The sequence below is a fragment of the Microplitis demolitor genome, chromosome 3 (genome assembly GCF_026212275.2).
Source record: "Microplitis demolitor isolate Queensland-Clemson2020A chromosome 3, iyMicDemo2.1a, whole genome shotgun sequence".
NCBI lineage: Eukaryota > Metazoa > Arthropoda > Insecta > Hymenoptera > Braconidae > Microplitis > Microplitis demolitor.
Genome location: NC_068547.1, coordinates 7,945,967 through 7,967,867, shown reverse-complemented (window position 1 = coordinate 7,967,867; position 21,901 = coordinate 7,945,967). Strand labels below are relative to the sequence as shown.

Below are 21,901 nucleotides of genomic sequence, written 5' to 3'. Positions count from 1 at the left end.
GTGCCGTGATTTTTTCCTAATGACGATAATATTACAGAAACAAATATTGTACCCTAATAGCACAGTTTGCTTGAGCAAAAGTTTACTTTACAAGAGTTTCCTTAAATTTTTCCTCAAATTTCCGTCAACTTCGAACTTTCCCATTTTTTACGACAATTTCTATGCAACTTGCTATTGAATTTGACGTAAATTTACTGCCCACATTAAAATGCAAATTCATTTCAAAAATTGGCTAGAAAAAAGTTGTCGTCAATTTTCAGACAAATTTTATGTCAATTTATTGTTGATTTGACTTGAAAAATTGTTAAGTATTTTTTTACCGTCAAATTGTAGACAATTTTATGTGTAAATTTGCTTACACTCGTAAAGGGTAAGAATGAACATAATCGACTTTTTTTTCGTAAAAAGTTACTTTCAAATTGAAGAAAAATTAACCGCAAATTTTTATTTTCAATTTTAGCTGTCAAATTGTCAGCAAATTTGGACAACAATTTTAGGTAATTTCAATATCAAATTACCGTGAATTTCAAGCTAAAGTGGCTATTAGAGTACGATCTTTTGGTTAGACCCCTGATAGCCACTTTAACCGTTAGTTAACTAGAAAATACAGCCGTAGTTTTAAAGCCAATTTAATGGAAAATTGACAGTAAGGATGTCAGCGTTAATGCGGAGTAAATAGTGCCCACAATTGTTACGTCCCTGCATTTGGTCTCATTGTCGTATATAGGGATCGTGCAAGAACTTTAGAGACAGCACTTTTGTCGAAAGTAGCGCACCCTAGTGTTTAATAAAAAAAAGTATCGTGATGTAAACATTGCAGTAAACAGTATGAGTTTTTTTTTATAAAAAATGAAAAAAATAATAAAATTTGAGTTTTTACCGAATAAAAATAATCGAGTCAAAAGTCAAAATAATAAAAAAGACAAAAATTATTTGAATCTGGTCATGTTCTAAATGTAATAGAAACCGAATACTTAAATTAGGAATCGGTTATATGTATAACCTGCAAAGTTGTCGCCCAAACCAGTGTTTCCAATGTTTACATAGTTACAATTATCGTAAGTATTTTTGACACTTGAATGTTATCCGTGCGGTGTTCAGTGAACTTTCGGGGAAACGATAAAATTTCACCTGTTTATTATTTTTATATGGCATATTTGGCCGCGAACACAACGCAATATTTTTGATGAAGACATCTCGAAAGTTTATTTTATTTAAAAAAAAAAAAAAAATAAATAATTAAAGACACTGAGAATGCTAAACTAATACTGTTTACCATCACTTTATTTGTAATTTTACTCAGCAGATGGCATAAAGGTCAACTTTCTCAATCCCTATTTGGTAGTTCAGGAATCCACCGCTAAGATATTTGTGGGCGCGTAAATTGTTCCTCCAAGGATACATACAATCCACCTCTTATCCCCCGATCGAATGTACATTCAAGGTAACCAGTACAACGAATACATTTTTGTCTAGTATAGGTTCGTGTGGGAAGATAATTAAAAAAAAAAAAAAAAAATTCAGTATTGAAAAAAATAAACTAAAATAAGAACTTAGAGATTTTTAAATATTTATTAAAAAAAAATATACTTTCGTATAAAAAAAAGTATGTACGTTTTTCAGCCAATAAATTACATATTAATACCTCTTACATGTTTTTTTTACTGTAGTAATTATAATTTCTAGCGCATATAAGTGCATTGTACAATTTAATAGAAAATGATGTCACTTAGAGGTCACTGTTATATAATCTCAACGTAAAATTTGTATTTTTTCATGACTTCTATGTGAGTATGATATTCAAATAACATTAGCGCTCTATCACCAATGTAATATGCACGTCACATTAACATCACATTTACGTTTATTACGTTACGTAAATGAGTGTAAAATTGTGCGTCACGTGTGACTTACGTTTAACGTAACCTAATATTTTTGGTTCGATAAATGTGACGTCTTCGTTATATTGCCGTGTTCACTGAGAAGGTAATCAGGGTCGTATAAGGTTATAGGTTGGTTCTAAACAGTTTTTTAAAACAATGAATTTATCAATTTTAATCTGTTCTTTATTTATTGAATTGTTACTGACATTCTATGAATTCAGTTTATTATTAATTATTTTAGGAATTTTATTTTCTTAAGACTATAAAATAACTTCACGTCAATTTATAGTTATTTTTACATCCTTTATTAGAAAATACGATTAATGACGATTAAAAATGTTTTAATCGTTTTGAATCGTCGATTAATGATTAAATTTTTAATCTTTTTAAATGGTTTTAAATCTTTATGCAAGACCAGAAATTGCTTTATATTATTTTACGATGAAAGACAATTCATGAGGATTAAAAATTTCAAATCGTATTTTCTAATCAGGGATAGTAATTTCGTTTCTGTTGTTTTATTTTTCAAAGCAAGACGAAATAGTTCTTGTAACCTTGATTAAAAAACTGGATTCGACCGAATTAAAAATTTTAATTCTGTTATATTCTGTTAAATTCGGTAAGACAAAATTTAAAAGAATTCAAGGATCATTTTCGAATTAAATAGAATAAAACCGATTTAAAAAATTTGAATTGGTTTCGATTCGGATTAATTCGGAGTCAGAACCAGAAATTCAAGGATTATTTTCGAATTAAACCGAATAGAAATATTTAAATTCGTTTCAATTGGGATATATTCTGGTTTTCCTACCGAATTAGATATAATTCTATTTTAAGTTAGATACCGAATTAACAGAATTTATCTGAATTATATAGAATTCAAAATTCAATTCTGTTGAATTCGATCGAATTCAGTTGTTTAATCAAGGAATGTAGAAGTATGATTAACGTAAACATATCTGTATCTAGGATCGTCCATTTGAGTAAAACACATTAGCATTGAATTTAAAAGCACCGGATTTAATTAAAAGTTGAAATTAAAACAAGTGAACACTTAAAGAGTATTGACAATAATAGGTTTTACTGTTCAAATATAAAATTTTAATAACTAAAGCTTTATTCTATAATGACGGATGTAGAATTTATCGAAAACTTTATATCACTACTTTGATTTTTTTATTAATAATACATATCAACTATCAATCTTCGTACGTACACTAGTTCAATTCAATGAAAATTCGAAATTAATTTGTACAATGTATGTTTTAAAAAATTTCTAGAATCTAAAGTTTACATTAATATTATTTTACAGGATATAATAATTGAATTTTACATTATATTCTATATATTTATACCATTACAATGGAATTAGATGTTAGTATTGTAGCGACATTATATATTATACATGAATCCAGGTGAAAACTGCACGTAAACAAGCATATCAGAAAAATTAACAAAATATGTATTTAAAAGTACACAGACTTGTGATAATATTTTGTCCAGTTTTTATGGAATATATATACTTCAATGCATAAATATATCAATAAATGTCCCCATCAAAAATACCCTTGTGGAATTGCATGGGAACCCATAAGAATAATTCATATGAGAAAGCATGAATTTATATAAGAATCTATGAAACTAACCACGGGTATTTGTATTTTCATATGGGGACTTCACATAGGTAACTAGTTACCTGGATTTCTATGCAGGAAACCCATATATAAGAAACTATAGGTACCTCATTAAAAGAAGCGATTTAAAGTGATTAGAAAAAAAAAATTTTTAATACTTTCTAATACTTTTGAATACTTTCAAATCGCCCTTTTTATGGGCATTTAACATTACAAATCGTTTTAAATCACTTCTTTTAATAAGAGGTACTTGGAATCCCGTATTGGAACTTGGATAAATGGATTTCTTTATGGAAACTCCACGTAGGAATTTGGGTTTCTATATAAGTAATTTCTATAGAATACGGGATATCTGGATTTCTATTATCTATTGATACGCGTACATGAATAGAAAAAAGAAGATCAATATTCTATTGGCAGGATACTTTTAAATGAAAAATTGATTAATAAATACTTTTTATATCAGAATTTATAATAAGTTATTAATTTATTAGTTAACTCAAGAAATATATCACTTTCATAGAAATCACAAATAATTCTAATAAAACATTAAATCAGGAATAATACGAAGGTATCGTATTCCAAAGAAGTTTATTAAACTCCATACGTTTTTTATGGCATTTGTTTCAATAACGTCATGCTTTTTGTTAATTTTTCTAATTCCTAATCCACACAAGATTCTCATATAGATTTTGATATGGTGCAGATTCTCATAGGGACTCATGTGAGAATCTATATCGAGATCTATGCTAAATTTTTGTGAGGAACCATATGAGAATCTACTCGAAAATGCCATGTCAGAATTCACATACGGAATCTAGACTGGGTTCCTCTATAGGTTTTTTTGATAGGGATGTTTGTATATATTTTTTTCATCGGTAGCTTTTTCCACGGCAGTTTTTATCCAGAAATTTCTTGCTATTCTAGTAAGATATCTACTACTAGGTGGTGCTACGATACAATATCGAAAAAAATTAGATCAGTGCAAACGTCATTTGCAATTATTCATTTCTTGGAAAATAAAACTTTCAAACCATTGTCTTGCATAAAAACTGCATGTTGAAGTTAAAATAGTGATTAATATAGTATGATGGATTTACAGAATCCACCTTGAACCATATTGAATTACAAAAGAACCTATCGGTTAACTTTGAAAATATCGCATACTATAATTAATCCGTTCTTCGATTTGTAGCATAAATAAATATTCTTTAGTCTTTTGTCATAAATAAAATAAACTTTTTTTTTTTGGTTTTTCTTCGCCATTCGCAAATAAGTGTAATTCATGATAAAAATTTACATTATTAATATTTACGAGATCTAGATTTCAATGAAAATCGTGCGTATACTTTTTTTATATAAAAATAAGTTTCATAACCCAGAACACCTTGATTTTCGATTGATAATTTTTTGTTTTTTATTTCAAACAAAACTTTATTTGAAATTATACTCAACTTGAATTCGTTGTTTGTTGGAATTTCATTTTATAAGTTTATACATTTCTAGTCTGACTGAAAGTTATTTTGTTTTCAAGAGAGTATATGCTTATTAATGTGTATGGTAATGAAATCAACAAATAAGCTTTGGTGATAGATTAATAATAATATTATGTATTGCAAAATATCATACAATAATTTTAATAATATTATAAATATGCCATATGTTTACTGCTGTGCTCAAGAGCAGCTAACACATCTTGTTTTTGTCTAACATAAAGACGACCTTTTTTCCATGGATTTTGAAGTTGAAGTGGCTTAAAGTCATCTCTTAAACATCTTTCTCTTGCGCCAATGACTGCTACTAAACAAAAATTCGGTAATTCATCAGCAGTATAAATTGGTCCTTCTTGACCTTTCAGTACTACTGCCATGTTCAGTTGTTTAACGACCAAATCAACAACTTCTCTTGCCGTTGTTCTAGGTGTAACATGCAATTTCAAACTCGTTCCAGAAGCTAGTCCAGTTTCATAAGCAACATACACCTAGTGAATAAAAAAAATAAAAACTTGTAGTTTACAAAAATTGCCCGCGTGTAATGCTTAGAATGAAAAAAAGTTATGATGTTTTTACCTGAAGAATACCATGTGGAGGGACTGGTAAAACCGTAGATTGATCTTTGAGTTCATCTAAATGCGTGTCCATCGAGATGCTTGCCATAGCTGCTACACTTGCTGTAGATTTGGATATGTCATTTTTAGTATGAATGCTAGACATATGACTTCGACTACAGCGTGGCATTGTGTTATAATTTTCATTGTTGATTAAATTAATACTGTCAGAGGTGGTACTTTTAACGCTTAATGAACTGTTAGTATTTGTTAAGGTGGTGGTAGAAATATCTATAAGTGATCGTTCATATGTAGTTGATTTTTCACCTAGTTGAGGACTAGTACTCGCTGAAGTGGATTTTATGGCCGTTAAGTCATTTTTGAGCCCACTACGACTTTGTTTATATTGACTAAGTAGAAGTATGTCGTCAGACTTTGAAGTTGGTATCGTTATTACTGGTCCATTCAAAAAAGTTGAACTACTGGATTTTACTGATTTTGCTGTAGCAAATAATTTTGAAGAATCTATATTTTTATTCGGACAGTCATTAATATCATGAGGATTATCACTTATATAAGTTCCGCAATTATCATTTAGCATATCTTGTTTCGATAGATGCTGTTCACTCTTACTAAATTCAGTTGCGAAAAGATTATTCGAATCCGATGTATTTAGTCCAGGCCAACTTCCTCTGCTAAGATTCGATTTTACTAATTTCTTATCTTTTACAGGAGTTTGTGATAAAATTCGTTTCACATATTGACCATTAGATTCGTTACATTGATCAATATTTAATAAATATTTCAAACTGATGATATTATTACTACGGGAAGCCTAAATAGAAAAATAACTGTGATAAACAAAATAATGTCAAATTAAGTTTCAGTTGATTCAAATTTCAATGAATTCAGTAGATTTCTCACAGAATTTAAAGTTATACGAATTATCCATGATTATATTTGTTTAAGATTTTTTAAAAATAAAAATATTAAGAATATATATTCAAAGAATATATTCAAAGTAAGTCAGGTCCAATATTTAAATAGTATGATCTAACGATGAATTGATAGTATGTTGATGGTATTTTCTAAAGTATTAAAAATAGAAACTTTCAATTTCATTTTAGAAAAAAAATTACATATTTTGAGTGTTTACGGAAATAAGAAAAATAATTATTTGAATCTTATTTTTTTTTCTATCAGTGTATATAAAGAAAAAATAGGCGAGCGTAATACATATTATAATACTCACAGATTGCGAAAATCCTTTATCTCGAGCAAATGTTATCACATCAATTAACCATCGAGCGCCTTTCCAAATGTTATTCATTTGGGATTGTAATTCCTGTAACTTCATTAATTTATCTTTCGTTGCACTAACTTCAATCGAACTAAAAGCTTCTCTATGTTTATGTTGAGCTTGTACTATTTCTAATTCAAGAATGCAGCTAAGCTTCGAATAACGATTCATGATATCTTTTTGATAAGCATTTAATTGCACCATTTCAAAAATTTGTATAGGAAGAGTTAATAAATCTCCTCGCTGAAACAGGATTTCTCGAGTACCTGGTACTAAACACACGTTTTCTACAGGTGGAACGATAATAAGAAATGACACTTCGTCAGTAAGTTCGATAATTTCAACATCATATAATCTGTGCGTTTGAGAATCTTCAGAGCTAATGCCCATGTAGGAAAAAAGTTGATTAACTGCAGCTGCCACTGTTTCTACAAATAACTTTCCGTGATTAACTATTACATTTTCATCTGATTTTTTTTTACTCTCTCTAACACAAACTTTTTCTGTACTGTCTGATACTGTAGTATGTATGATTTTTTTTAAATGATTCCATTCTTCAGCAGATACATGAGGATTATCACGGATTTTACAGTGAGGTAGAACATTTGGTGTTTTAGCGGGTACGACTATTTGGATGAGATCAACACTACTTTGCATTTTTAGATACCCCAAATAAAGTCCTTTACTTAGTTTAATACTGCTTAATTGATGATAGGCAATTTGATTTTGAATACTCGATATTAAAATATCTGAAACATTGCTTTCATCGTGAATTATTATTTTTTTCATAATTTTATTAAATGGTAGCCATCTGCTATTAAGAAGAGACACTGATTTTGGAGATGTAATATGATTTATTGCTGAAATGACTAACGTTCCTTGATTATCTTTAATCGGTTTGTAATAAATCTCACCTAAATCTTGAATACATAATGCCGCCTAAATTTAATGGGATTGAAAATTTTTTTAATATACTATCATTAAAATAACTACAATAATAGAATATTGTCTGACAAGATAAAAAACAAAACGATTTCAGGCTAGGGTGGTTGGCTGCTCAAGCCTTTCACGAAGGCTGACATCCTGGGCAGTCTGAAATCGTGTTTCATCCTGTGTCACGCACTATATTTTTCGTGATTACGTGCATAGGAACTTCAAATTTCAGTGTCGGCAGCCAGAAGGAAACAAGTTAATTTAAGACCAATGATGTGACCAACTCTTAGCGTAAACGTAAATTTACATTTGTAATTTATAATTAAGCAAAACTATGTATATATATTATTTACACTAATTCTTATAAAACTTAATCACAAAGTCAAAACTGTTATTTACGTAAATAAAATTAACATTAAACTAATGACAAGTATCAGAGTTTAAATTGTGAATGCCTTCAATTAGTGGGCAGAAACATTATTTTATGCCCTATTTGCCTCGCAAGCTTAAATTCCTGCCCTGTTTAGAGGGCAAAACGTCGTTATTTTCTTTTATGAGAAAATAACTGATGAAAATTAGCGCATGCACCACTCTTCCCACAAAAAGGGGCAAACATTTGGTCTTTCAGGTGCAGATCTCGCGGAAACTCGTATACACACCACGGAAGAAAATAGGACATCTCAATTCACGTTTTTGCCACCCTCACCTTCGGTTCGAGTGGGCAATTATGTACGTGGGTTGAAGTGTCTTACTTTCGTTCCTTGGTGTGTAATACACTATCCCAAGAAATGAAACATATTTGTTTCTGCCCTGTAGAGACACTGAAACTTTAAGTTACAATGCTAGTATAATGAAAAAATAAAGAAATGTGCATACCTGCATTTGAACCGCTGCTTGAAGATATTTGAGTCTAAAATGATTAATTGAGCTTTCATAATTCTTTTCCATGTCTTGCTTAAAAGTTTTTAAATTATGCCAAATATATGAAACCTTCATGAACCAATGAAAATCATTGTAAATACAGTTGGGATAAACTTCATCAATTTGAATAACCGGTAAAAAGTCTTCATTGGTTACTAATACTTTATCTTCATGGTATAAAATACAAGTGAAGTAAACACCTCGTTTTAGGTTTTTCTGAAATTTACTTGTAGCAGTGAATAGCTGTTTTATTGTTTTTTTCTTGTGATTCCGTCGTTGAAGAGCAGATGTATCTTTTGTATATTCTGGACGATGCATATCTACCAGTAGTGAATTTAATTGTCCTAATTGATCCGCATATCTCGGTAATCGTTCGTCGACGTCACGCCAACCTTGATATTGTGATACAAGTTTAATTGATTATTTTTTACGAATGATTAATAAATGTACTGATACTTACTACTTGTTATCGCATAAGCGGGAAATGAAGGCACGAATTTACTATATCCCTTTAAATTGCCCAAACATATTCTAAAAAAATACTTTTGCCCTTGAGCAAGTTCATTGATTCGACATTCTCGTTCTTTAATGTCAAATACTTCTACTTCACCCGTGATCACTGAAAAATTTTCTTTTGTACTCCATTGTACTTTGAACTTTGTACATACAAAAGAAGGTTCTTTTGAAGATTCCTCAAACCTTATATTCACTGAATTGACTCCAGAAACCTCAAGATTAACTAAACGTGGAATATCTGGGGGACCTTAAAAATATAATAAGATAATGAACAATAATGATATATTGAATGGACAAATGGAATATTCAATTGACAGAAAATATATTAATATATTGGGAATTCTGGCAGAGGTGTGGCTTAAAAAATTGCACCTAGTGGCGATAATATTCACTAGAGTGAGTAGGTCACTCTGCATGCTCTGTATTTATACACGGAAAGAATTTTTTGATGAAAATTACCCCGCAATTTCGAGTAATCCTGGGCGATTCCAAAAAATTACTATTTCTTATTTCAACTTTTAATGTTTCTCGTTGAAATATTAATCCCATTATACTATATTTTACTCTACTAACGAGTAATTTTTTAACAGCAGATAAAGTGGTATAATTATACGATTTTAAACTCTGTTGGAATTCCATATTTAATCGGTTATTGTGAATATTTTATCTGAATCTACCAATTTTTATTCTACGTGTATTAATTGTTACTCCCCAATATAGCATTCCTTGAAACTTATTGATGTTATGATGAAAAATTACTTGTACTTCGAATAAAATTTCGAATCTATTCAAGTAGTTTTTACTCTGAACCGCAGGGTAATAATTTAGTAGTCTTCGTTAATCTTCGGTTAATATTGGCTTCGATTACCTGTTTTTTATTTTGCTCGCGATAAATTACGTGTTATGAACACTAACGTATGCTTGGAAAAAAGAACAAAAATTTTGTATTGTTTCTTTTTCAACCCAATAGTAATATATTTTTTCTTTTTCAAAATATTTACTTTGAGTTTTATTTTAATACAATTAGATGGCTTTAGATTTTTTGTAGGAATTTCAACCTATTAATTGTAATTTTATTTTAATTCAATATAAATTTGATGAAATGAATAAGTTTTTATTATAACCTAAGAGTAAAAATTGAATTAAAACATGTTGATTTAGACAACTGCTAGGAGTAATTTTTACTCGTAACTGTGAGTAAAAATTCATCTGATTGATTTTTACTCACTGAAAGAGTAAAATTTCATTATTCAAAAATGAATTGGATTGACTATTAAATTTTGAAATAATTATTACTCCTTGAAATAATAAATAAATCATAATTATATTAATTTAAATTGAGTTTTATTCATTTTTCCATATAAACAAGCATGTAGTTCAAGTCAGCTGTTAAAAATTCGACCTACTTTTTTAGATGTTTAATTCGTCCATTAACTTGCGTATTCGAGCACCAGAGTTCCTAATATTTATAAAAAAAAAAAAACACCCTAATGCATAAATATTTCAATATACTTACGTGTTTGATCGAAACCAGCTAGCATTTTCTTCAAGGTTCGTACCCTACGCTCCCAAAGAGCTACTTCTTTGCTATTCGTTTCGTCATTCCATGACGCATGATTATTGTGCGTTGCAGGAAAATTAGCTTTAATATCTGAGGCCTCTAATAATGCAGTCTTACTAGCTACCAAAGATTCAGATCCACTCGCTTCAGATAACTTATGTTCAGCCGTCCGCATTAAAGACTTCAAGTGAACACTCAAATTTTCTGGAGATGAGACTATTAATATTTAAAAAAAAATTAAGTATTTTTGAGCGTAGAAAATTTATTTATAGATTAAAAAAATGTAATTAACTAACATTGGTTTCCTTCTCGAGCACCATATGTGATTAACATTTTAATTAATAATTTGTTATTCCCAAGCACAGCTAAGTCGAGAGGTGACAGACCATCGCTGTTCACACTAAAACAAAAATACAAACATTAAAAAAAACTGATCACATCTTTTTTTAATGAATGGTCTTGAAATTTTGGTGAAGGATACTAAAATAGAGACCCTGTTAAAATTTGAACTCTAAAAATGAATGTCACGAGGTTGCTAATCATTATTTTTGTTTCCCTTAAAAAAAGCGTAAATAATTGATAAGTAAATGAAAAGATAGCTTTTATTGTTTTGAACTATTTTAAATTAATTTGAAAAGTTTAAGCAATCTTTTTTAAAGTTTTATTTCGATTTTCAATTTAAAATGCACTAACGCAAAAAATTGAAAGAACAGAAAAATTTTATAAAGAGGCTGTAATTTTGTGAAAAATAATCGTATCAAGATTTTAAAAAAAGCATTTTATGGCTTGAAATCTCTAGTTTCGGTGTATTTTTATCAAAATTTTTTTAAGAACTCCGGTTATTGCGCAAACATAAGAAATACCGCGAGACAAAAAATTTCTAATTTTTTTTTTCCGAAGAGCCCACAGACTGTGGGAAAACTTTTGCAACTAAACCAATCCTTAGGTCGTTTAGCAAATTTATTCAGCTTCAACTTGGCTTTTTTTTTAACCTCGTAGGACAATTTGTCGCAGAGATATCAGCCTTCAAACAAAAAATGATTCTTTTGGCTTTGATCATCGATATTTCAGGTACCAATGATCGCACAGTAAATTTGAGGATGGCGTTAAAAACTTGAATAAATTCCCTACAAGACCTTCTCATCATTTATTGAAAAAAATTATTTATATTTTTGTTCTTACCTATTAATGTCTACGTCAGCAGATTCAAGTATCGACTTTACTTTCTCTAAGTTATCGTGTTCAATTGCTGTAAACAAAACTGAACAAATTCACATTTTTAGTAAAATTAACATTTCTTTTGTACTGATTTATTGTTAATCATCATGTTATTTAAAGTTAAATGATAGATGTAGAAGAATTAGTAAAAATAAAAAATTATAAATTACAACAAAAGAAAAAAAAATACCATGCAAGTACACGTTGAGAGAAAGCTGAGCCGTTAAAGGGTTGATGGACCCTACTATCAAGTAGTTGCCTTCATGACTATGCGCTTGGAGTTGAATTTTTTTTTTTCCAAACCCTTCTAAGAATTCCATTTCTTGTAAGAATTGTTATTCTATTTAAATGGAAATTAGAATATATAATAATTTAAAAAATAAATTGAAAATAATTCAGAAGTACAAAACAAAAAATAGAATTTTACTAAAAGCATATAAGTTTATACAAAAATTAAAAAATTATCGCGTTCGACTCGATCAGAAGACAGTAAAATTACACGTAATATTATGAATAAAAATAAACATACTGTTTAAAGTGGAGTTATCATCGACAAAAAGTTGTGAATTAAATTTTTGATCAACTTGAGTTTTCCAACTAAAGCTATTTATTTTATTACTACATACACGTTTGTAGTTATCATTTTCACTGTTCTTTCCCTTTTGTTGTGTATAATTTTGAGACAAATTTCCGAGTTTATTAGAATGCTCATCGACAATCGTAGGGAACTCATTTTCAAGGCGTTTATGTAACTCGTTTTGATATTCTACTTTTTCGTAATCGTCATAGTTTTCTTTACTATCAGTAACTGATTCAAAAAGATAACTTGTTATAGACGTTTCATGAGAAGAGTCTAGAACAAAGCTAGGATTTTCATATCCTTGATGACTTTCAGATTCAGGTCTAACAAAGTTGCTTGAACTTGCAAGCGATAATTTTGTTTTTAAATCATTAGAAATTTTTTCAACATTTACTGGTTTTTCCAAGCTGTTAACTGTTTTTGAATTTTCAGTTAATTCCGATGTCGTACTTTTTTCGGTACGAAATTTTAATGAGTTGTTAACTTCGATTTGGTTATATAATTTTGATATTAACTTAACAGAAGATCGTACCGGTTTAAAATTTTTTTTGTTAGATATTCGACTAGAATATGCGGTACGATGCCTGGAAACAAGTTCCATCTTTAAATTTTCATTATTTATACTTTTACGAAATTTCATTGAGACTATAGTTTTTTTAATTTTTATTACTCAATGTTATCACCTTATTGTTTTTGGTAACAAATTTTACTATAATTAACAATTCACCATAGAATAATATCTTTATTTTTATTGCCACCGCACTGCTTAATTGATATTTTAATTTTCGTCTATTTAATATCGTTTAATACATAAATAAAAATATTTTATTTTATGGACTACACTGAAAGAAAAAAATGTATGTTTTCCAGAAAAAATGCTTGATTCAAGTATTTTAGTTCCTTATATAGTGCCAAGCAATTATTTTCGTCAATCAAGTCAAATAATTTCTTTATTCAAGTATTTTGCTTAATACTAAGAAAATAATTTGATTTTGTCAAAAAAAAAAATACCATGAGGCATGCCTTTTTTTGATCTAATGTTGTTCAGATTAGTTTTGTACCTCTTTGATTAAAAGAAACGATTCAAAACAATTCAATTTTACTACTATATAGATAAACCTTCACCATTGAATGAATCGTTTTCTTCAATTAGGGCTCAACAAAAATTTTTTTTGAGAATAAATAATTTTACCCTGCCTAAGATTCAAACCGAAACCGATTATCCGAGACTTAGGGCCTATGCTTTACGCACTGTGACTTATTGGAAATCATGTTTCTAATAAACTCTCAAGTTATTAATTGATGTATGTCATCTTAAACATTAATTTAAACAACTAAATTATAAAATCTAAATATTTAATAGCTCATAGAAGTAGCTCTTGAACAATTAATATATTTTACATTTTTATCAATGCTAATAAAAAATTCTGTTATGTTATGAAAACAAATTTTTATGGAACTGAAAGCCCTCATTAAAAAGTGATTGAAAACGATTTGTAATGTTAAATGCCCATAAGAAAGGCGATTTGAAAGTATTTAAAGTATTAAAAAGTATTAAAATTTTTTTTTTCTAATCACTTTAAATCGCTTCTTTTAATAAGGAAGTAGCAGACATTGAAAAAACTTATTTTCCCTAAATAAAGAAATAAAATATTTATAGGAAAATTTTTGAAAGTTGCACATCAAAAACTTTTCTTGTGCATATTATAAAATTATATTTTATTTACAAGTAAGTTTTTAATAAAAATAATAAAATTTTCTGGTATCTACTACTTTCAATATTATAAATTTTTTTTTCTAATTTCGAATTATATCTTCCTTGAATTCCTTTTTTTTTGTATTTAATCAAATGATTGCTTTATTGAAGTTTAAATTGTGTAATAAATTTGAGAACGTATTACATAAATTGAAGAAATATTTGCTTGCCTTAAGTAATTGATGCTTCCAGAAATTTATTACTAAAGTGAAGCAATAGGTTTTTAAAAATAAAAATTACCAATTCCATTTTAGAAAAAAATTACTCATTTTGAGTATTTACGGAATAAGAAAAATAATTACTTGAATTTAATTCTTTTTCTCTCAGTGTACCTCTTTTCAATAAATTATTTATTCAATTATAATTCAAAAACACACTCTGAACACGCTTTAAAAAATAATTATACTTGTAAATATAAAACACGATATGAGTTCAACGAATATTATTATTGCTCCCGGATTAATTAAACAATTTTTAAAAATTTACGAACAACCACAAGCATCACAGAACTATAAACTTTTTTTTATATTTACTTTACCAATACAATGTGTGTTGATGCTTTAAGTTTTTAGTTTTTACTGACGCAGGTATAAATGAAATTCCGACTGACTGTATCTCACTAGACTAAGTCACTATCCCCATGTGCTTTTGAGCAACAGCTGCATTAAGTCCCCATTACGTACACCCTACTCTCTGTAGTCCCCCATCGAAATTTTGGTATTAGAAATGTTACAATGTCGTAGCAATGACAACTCTTATTATTTGTACATAAGACCTAATGTACGTTGATTTGTATATGTGTAGAACCAATGTATTTAAGCTCATGATAATAATCCACATATTAATTTATTTTGTACTATTCATTATATAAATCATTCAATACTTAATAAAAATACATACCTTTAAAAAGGATAGTTTTAATAGAAACACGTTTTCAATGCAAAAAACCAATTTAGATTTTTTCATCATTTACTATCTTCAATGAACAAAATTTATGTCAATTTTTAAAACGGCTTGATCGATGTTAATTTTCATTTGTTTTTTTCAATAATTCAGTCCCGGTAAATATATTTCATGTTGACATAAGAAACGACAATTACATTCAATAATTCAATTTCACGTTGTTTCAAACTTGTTTTATTCAAATTGATTTAATGATATTGCAAAATGTGTTGCTAAAATAGGAATATTAGAATTTATAACCTTAAATTTATATGACAACATATAAACATTTCTTAATAAACTGATGTAAAAAACAAAAAAAAAAACTACGCCTACATTTTCTCAATGAACGTTAGAACTATAAAATAAAATATTTCATTAAACTGTTTATTGTCTTTTGTAACACTTGAAATACAGTAATCACTATCAGCTTTATCACGATCAAAAAAATCGAACCACAATCAACCGAATGCAACGGTTAAATTTGGCAGGCTCATTTACCTGCTTTTTCTTGATTAACGATCGACCTGCTGCTATCACTTGTTTTTTTAATAGACATGCGTATTCTGAATTATCTACAACAGGAAAAAATGTGTTCAGGTGGTAAGAAAGAGAATTACCATTCCGCATAGCTACCCTGGATAGCAAGATTTTCTAGTCACAAAGTTCATTTCAATTATATTGCATGATGATGACTTTAATCTTTTGCAACAGACATATCTAATCGTTTGTGTTTAATTCTTGTGTTAAACACATAAAAGTTAAACTCTTGAATGCTGTTCTTTTTATACAGCTCTGTGTAAAACACGATAAAGGCATGTTTACTTATGCTTTGTTTCATTTGTGGAACGATTTCCGCACAAAATCCTTGTCAAGTTTCTGACGCAAGACTTGCTGCATTATATACAGTCCAGACATTGAAAAAAACTTTTGAACAAATATTTTCGGACAAGATTTGTTATATTTTGCATCAAATACTCAGTCAAATAATCTGTTCAAGCAACTTGAGTAATATGATTACTACCTAGGGACAAGCGCTTATTATCTGTTCCACCCTGTCTTGTAGCCTCGAGCACTTAACACCAATTCAAGTTTCCGTCAAAGTTTTTTCTTCCAATTACTTAACCTAATCATTTATCATTTATGTATTTAATAACTATGGATATATAAAAATAGCAGGTGAGATAGGCGTCAGCCAATTTAAAAATAACAAAACTTAAAATATGAAATTATACACCAAAAGATAAATAAATGATGCCCAGGATCCACCGGGGGTCATATCGATACTCCAATGAGGCTTAACCTGGGCTTTAATGGACATTGTCTACCTTCAGAAGTACTACAGTGGTCGTGAATAACCTGAACGATTTGGAACTATTATAGTTATCGCGGCGAATCTTTCATCACCTGACCAAAGTCATTTTAGTCACATATGGTGACCAAGCTAGAATTAATAGCCCAAGATCAAACGGCAGTGAAAAATGTGATTGATAGTGCATTGACGTATATTTTTATTCATTCACTAAGCATATTATATGTATACTGTGGATATTGTAATACCAAGGCAAATATTATTACTCAACTTTCTCATAGAATATAATCGAAAATATATATAATGATAGTTTACTCACGAACAGGAGTTCTTAGCCTCTTGCTTCGTTTACCATGTTCATTGTAAATAAAACTATGTTGCTCAATTGTTTTTAATCGTTTCGCTCTGGTTAGAGGAATTGAGTAGAAAATCGTATTTTGACTCGCACCATCGCTATTTACAAAAGCATGTGAACTAGGTTCAGTATTGATATCAAATTGACTTTCGCGCTTACAGTTCAATAGTTTAATATTTTTCATAAAATTATCAGTCTGATCTGATTTATAAACCTTCAAATCTGTCGAGTAAAATATATTATCCATAGAAGTACTCCTTTGTATAGATACTTTTCGTGGAATAGGATTACTTTGTCTCAATATACGATCATCTTCCGCAAATCTTGAATAAAATCACAAAATTACTAAAGCTAAACTTGAAAATATATGCTAACATAAATTGAAACACTGTCAATAATGTTTTTCAAAAATAACGTACGGAATGATGTTATAATTTATTTGTGGATTTAATAAGCTATTGGTTTTCTTCGATGGTTCTGAACCGATGCCTGAACCATGCATATCACTGAATTTATCACTACTGGTTTGAATGCTATTGTGTGGGCAAGCATTGTGCTCATCGTGAATTATTTTTGTAGATTTACGGCGTTCTTAAAGAATTAAATAAATTGTTATTATGATTTGAAATTTCTTAATTGTTCATTCTTGTTAGCGAAATCATACCTAGTATATGATCAGTAAAGAAGACTCTTGGTATGTGGAATCTATTATGATTTACAGCTGATGAAATATTTTCAACATTGTATTTTGACATAGAAGAGGCTTGTTGTCTTTTGATGTTGACTGGTTCAACTGGGGACAGCAAATAATAAAATTTGTTTAGTGTAAATGAAATAACTGAGATAACAAACTTAAAAGCAAACCTTTATTTTTAGCAAGCTGATAAGTATTGACTTGCAGTGAAAAAATATCAACATTAGGAACCATTATTGCAGGCAATGTTTTAGAGCGTAAAAGTGGAGCAGGTCGAGATCGTCTATTTTCATAGCGATTATTACCAATTCGATAAATTGATGAATTTCCTTCCGATTCAAGTGTTTCACTATTGAAGCAAGAAAAAAAAATGAATCAATGAGAACACCGCATTAAAAAAAATATCTGTTCAAATATATATATATATATATATATATATATATATATATATACATATATATTAGGGTGAGCTAAAAAATCTAACTTATCGAATTTGTGATTTTGAAAAGGACCTATATACCGAGAAAAAAAATTCTCACATTGGGCAAAATTTTTAGCTCAATTGCAAAAGGTATCGGTAGCCATTTGAAATTTCCCATTTAAAGAACATGCAAAAAAAATGTTTTTTGATTAAAAATATTATAACTTTTTAACTGTGTGAGATAAAAATTTGGCTCTAGAATATTCTTGTAGGGCATTAAATTTCCTAGAAAAAAGTCTTGATGTCGAATTTGTAAACTTGATATTTTGTATACTAGCAGGTCATCGAAATCTAGAGTAAACAGAATCATGGAAATTTAAGGGTTTATTATACTAAAAAGAGCGGTGTTAAAAAACTCACTTTAACTCCGCCCGGTGTTAATATGAAATTACACCGGTGAAAGAGGCGCGATTCGGTGGTGTTAAAATACCGGTGTAAAAGCGGAGTGATAACGGTGTAAAAGTGGAATAAACTACATCCAACTGGAGTATTAACTTTGAAAAGCTTATAAAACACAAAATGTTAATTCTTTATAAAAATTAATAGAAAATATCATTTATTAACAAGTATAAAATAAGAAAACAAAGTATTAAATTGATTGAACTATTAGATGCAGTGATATATATTATTATATTATTATTAAATACCAATCGTATAATTTATGATATTTCTCATGAAATTTTTTGAGAATTTGCAAAATGTTCTTGAAGCATTAATGAAGATATCATCTTTCGGAAAAATAGTTAATAATAGGTCTTTTTCTTTTTTTGGCAGGAATGAAAGTGATGAAATATTTTTAAATAAAATGACGTTACCAATAAGAAAATTTGATTTTTAATAAATACCTTGCTTCTTTCTTTTCTTGTTTCCGTTTCTTAAATGCCCTTTTCACCCTAAGAAGCAAAAAAGCTGCTCGGTCAATTGTTAGTCGTGAAACTAATTTGTCTTCATTAGCCATAGTTTTCCTTTGAATACTTTGAAGAAAATCTAAGTTATAATTTGTATTTTTGCCATGACTTCTTCAGGTAACTATTATAATTTTAAGTAGAGTTGCGAGCTTTCTAGCTAAAGTTCTTTTGTATCTAAAATTAAAAAACAAATCGTTTTTAACAAAAATAAAAAAAAAACAGTTCTGATAATATAAAAAAAATATGAGATCTTCTGTTTTAGTTTATTGTACAGTACGGTGATGTGTGAATAGAAAATCTTATATTTCCACCATGCATAGTGAACATGTTCACGCAGAGAAAATTTTTTATTTCTAAGGACTGAGATCTATATGTGTAAACCAGTCTAGATGAGTATATTTATCCGAGGTCTTAAAAATAGTTTGTAGAATTATTTTTACTATTTATGTATTTTTGTAGTTCAAGTTTTAATTTTTTGTGACGATTACATTAGGTGACGTAAATTTAGGAATTAGTATAGGTAACGTCATAAATGTGCATTTGGCATACTGTTGTCAGATGGGAATGTTACGCGGGACCGGAAAATTATAAGATTTTTGTGCGCAGTTATTTTAGAATAAGATGATTATAGTTGTGTTTTTTTAAATTATGTGCAAGCTTGACGAGGCAGGGGTGCGAAGTCCAGATAGAAAGGAATATACCAAGTTGTAAATGTTAAAAGGGCAGTTTAAGAGCAGCCTTTAAAAAGGATCTTTGTCGAGACGTTGTATTAAATAAACGCTTAATCTGAAAATAGATCCAGGAACATCAAAAGAATTGCCCCAGCAGGGTTAATATAAATAATGAATAGCAAAGAGACCAGGGTAGATCCCTGGTGGACACGGGGGTTCTGTAACATTTAAACTGAAGACAGTACGACCACGACAGTTCAACCGACGACACTTCAACCGAGAACACTTTAACCGTACAACAGTTCAATCAAACGACATCTCAACTGAAGACAATTAAAACAAACGATATTTTAACTATTAAACGTAAACTTATAAATTACGACATGTACAGAATTATATAATAGTATTAAATAATCAATCAGTAAAGATAAAAGTTCATTTCATGATACTAAATTATGCTTGTTTCCAGTGAAATACTTAATTTGTTCACCGGTTAATCCTTTCGACAACGGTTTCTCTTGAACGAATGAAACGATTTTGATAATTGAGGTGGCATTCGACACAGCTTATCAAGCTTCAGAGCCCAGTTGATTTTATAGAATCAATCCATCGAACACACTACGTTATCCAAAAAAAAACATAGCCTAACGGTTAGAGATCGTCACCCAGCCAAGTAGTAATCATTCTCGATGCTACTTAACTTTGGTGATTACCCGAGCCATGCGCGTGCCGAAAAGCCGCATCAGCCGCTTGGAGGTCTTATATTTTAATAACAGAATCATTTCTGTCTCTAACTATTCCGTAGCTTCCCGCGAATTCGATTTACCAAAATATACTAGTAATGGCGGATTCTTACAAGTGGAAGAAATATTTGTTTTAAAGTTCGAGTCTGCAAGTCTTAGAGATAAAAAATGAATTTTCATGCTTGGTTTCACACCACTCGCTCCGGAGATTATTTCCGAAAAAAAAATTGCATCTCAATGAATAATTTTGCATATGGATCATCTTTACATAGTTTCCTTAATAAAAATATAGAAAGTTTATAATAGCAGAAAAAAATTTTAATATTAATTTTAAAAATAAAAGAAACAAATAAAACGAGAGAGGTTTTTTTTTTTTTATCGCGACATAACTATTTATATAAAAAAAAAAGAAGTGAGTAAACATTGATGAATTTTAGATAATGAGTAGCCATAAATTGTCCCCTAGCGATAATGCATCAAGAGATGAAGGTTCCATGTCATAAAGTTTTGTTGTTTTTAAGGTATTTGATTTTCAAAATGAATGGTTATTATATATAAATTCCTGATGTTTGGAGAAAAATTTCCGTTGCGTACAGTGTAATACAAAAAGTAATTATGTTCCTCATAAGTTTAAAAAATGTACTTACCAATTTTTTCAAACTGAAAATTAACATGTCGTAGGCTTATTTTCCATATTTACTTTTCAATTGTGGCTTCAGCTTCTATTTAATTTTATAAAAATTATAAAAATTAAAAAATTTTCTTAACTGTAGAATAGCTTGTTTATCAACACATTTTAGATTGAAAGATGTTAAGTATTTATATCTTAAAATGTTACTAATCTTTATGTCTGTTATAGTAATTTGTAAAATTGAGTAAACAAAGATAAATAAATCCAACAATAAAAATTGATGAATTGTAACAAACAGTACGAAGCACCAAATATTTAAACTACAAGCGAATTTACCTCGTCAGTAATACAGTAATCGAAAAAAATTTATTAACATATTAAGCATCGAAAAATCATATTAAAAAGAAAAAAATACTGATGAAGAAAAGAAAGAAAGAGAGAGAGAGAGAAAGAGAAAGAGAGAAAGTGTCTCGAATCGACAATTGCTTGAAATGCACGATGTGTATATCACGGCGTCCCAGTATGGACTAACGGAGCAACGAAAAAACTCGGATTGACGACAGGTGACGACCATCCGATGACAAATGATGACTGTCATTTCACGCCCTGCTTTTATAGCTAATTTAGTAAATATACAAATAAAATAAATTTTCCCTTATTAATTTAAGTACAAAAAATGATCTGTAATGTTTTTTATATGTAAAACACTGCATAAAGGGGTTTAAAGTTATTTTACCTTTCATTGATCGCACCGTGCTCAGTATTTTACTTGCACGCTAGTGACCTTTTATAAGCAGAGTATTTTATTTCACAAC

The 21,901-nt window shown here is 29.2% G+C and overlaps 2 protein-coding genes across 9 annotated transcripts; both read right to left on the bottom strand.

Annotated features, from left to right (window-relative positions):
• Positions 1 to 3,170: 3,170 nt before the first annotated feature.
• On the bottom strand, positions 3,171 to 15,950 carry LOC103569726 (ankyrin repeat and fibronectin type-III domain-containing protein 1). Of its 7 annotated transcripts, XM_053737644.1 has the most exons (11): positions 15,628 to 15,950; positions 15,250 to 15,524; positions 12,543 to 13,435; positions 11,978 to 12,056; positions 11,092 to 11,195; positions 10,751 to 11,011; positions 9,179 to 9,481; positions 8,674 to 9,110; positions 6,817 to 7,803; positions 5,587 to 6,399; positions 3,171 to 5,498 (listed from the first exon to the last, which is right to left on the bottom strand). In XM_053737644.1, exons 3-11 carry the CDS (start codon positions 13,231 to 13,233, stop codon positions 5,163 to 5,165), a joined length of 4,011 nt encoding a protein of 1,336 aa, XP_053593619.1. In that variant the 5' UTR covers positions 13,234 to 13,435; positions 15,250 to 15,524; positions 15,628 to 15,950; the 3' UTR covers positions 3,171 to 5,162. The 7 variants fall into 7 exon arrangements, with proteins under 7 accessions (XP_053593619.1, XP_053593620.1, XP_053593621.1 ...); XM_053737645.1 differs by lacking the exons at positions 15,250 to 15,524; positions 15,628 to 15,950 and adding an exon at positions 14,652 to 15,209; XM_053737646.1 differs by lacking the exons at positions 15,250 to 15,524; positions 15,628 to 15,950 and adding an exon at positions 14,682 to 15,209 and having other exon boundaries at positions 12,543 to 13,382.
• Positions 15,951 to 16,377: 427 nt separating this feature from the next.
• On the bottom strand, positions 16,378 to 21,594 carry LOC106693354 (uncharacterized). 2 transcript variants are annotated; one of them, XM_014440526.2, is made up of 7 exons: positions 21,423 to 21,594; positions 21,103 to 21,177; positions 18,979 to 19,215; positions 17,823 to 18,001; positions 17,623 to 17,751; positions 17,378 to 17,549; positions 16,378 to 17,281 (listed from the first exon to the last, which is right to left on the bottom strand). In XM_014440526.2, the coding sequence occupies exons 3-7, from the start codon at positions 19,089 to 19,091 to the stop codon at positions 16,915 to 16,917; spliced, it is 960 nt and encodes a 319-aa protein (XP_014296012.1). In that variant the 5' UTR covers positions 19,092 to 19,215; positions 21,103 to 21,177; positions 21,423 to 21,594; the 3' UTR covers positions 16,378 to 16,914. The 2 variants fall into 2 exon arrangements, with proteins under 2 accessions (XP_014296012.1, XP_014296013.1); XM_014440527.2 differs by lacking the exon at positions 21,423 to 21,594 and having other exon boundaries at positions 21,103 to 21,191.
• Between the last annotated feature and the right edge of the window lie 307 nt (positions 21,595 to 21,901).

What these genes read in the sequence shown, in the direction of transcription:
- LOC103569726 (XM_053737644.1), bottom strand. Translation starts at nt 13,233, where the DNA reads ATGAAATTTCGTAAAAGTATAAATAATGAAAATTTAAAGATGGAACTT. An exon ending in AAGCAGCGGTTCAAATGCAG is followed by an intron (nt 7,804 to 8,673) that starts GTATGCACATTT and finishes CATTAAATTTAG; the next exon opens with GCGGCATTATGTATTCAAGA. An exon ending in ATAAAGGATTTTCGCAATCT is followed by an intron (nt 6,400 to 6,816) that starts GTGAGTATTATA and finishes TTTTCTATTTAG; the next exon opens with GCTTCCCGTAGTAATAATAT.
- LOC106693354 (XM_014440526.2), bottom strand. Translation starts at nt 19,091, where the DNA reads ATGGCTAATGAAGACAAATTAGTTTCACGACTAACAATTGACCGAGCA. An exon ending in CAAGAAAAGAAAGAAGCAAG is followed by an intron (nt 18,002 to 18,978) that starts GTATTTATTAAA and finishes TTGCTTCAATAG; the next exon opens with TGAAACACTTGAATCGGAAG. An exon ending in ATAAATTATAACATCATTCC is followed by an intron (nt 17,282 to 17,377) that starts GTACGTTATTTT and finishes ATTTTATTCAAG; the next exon opens with ATTTGCGGAAGATGATCGTA.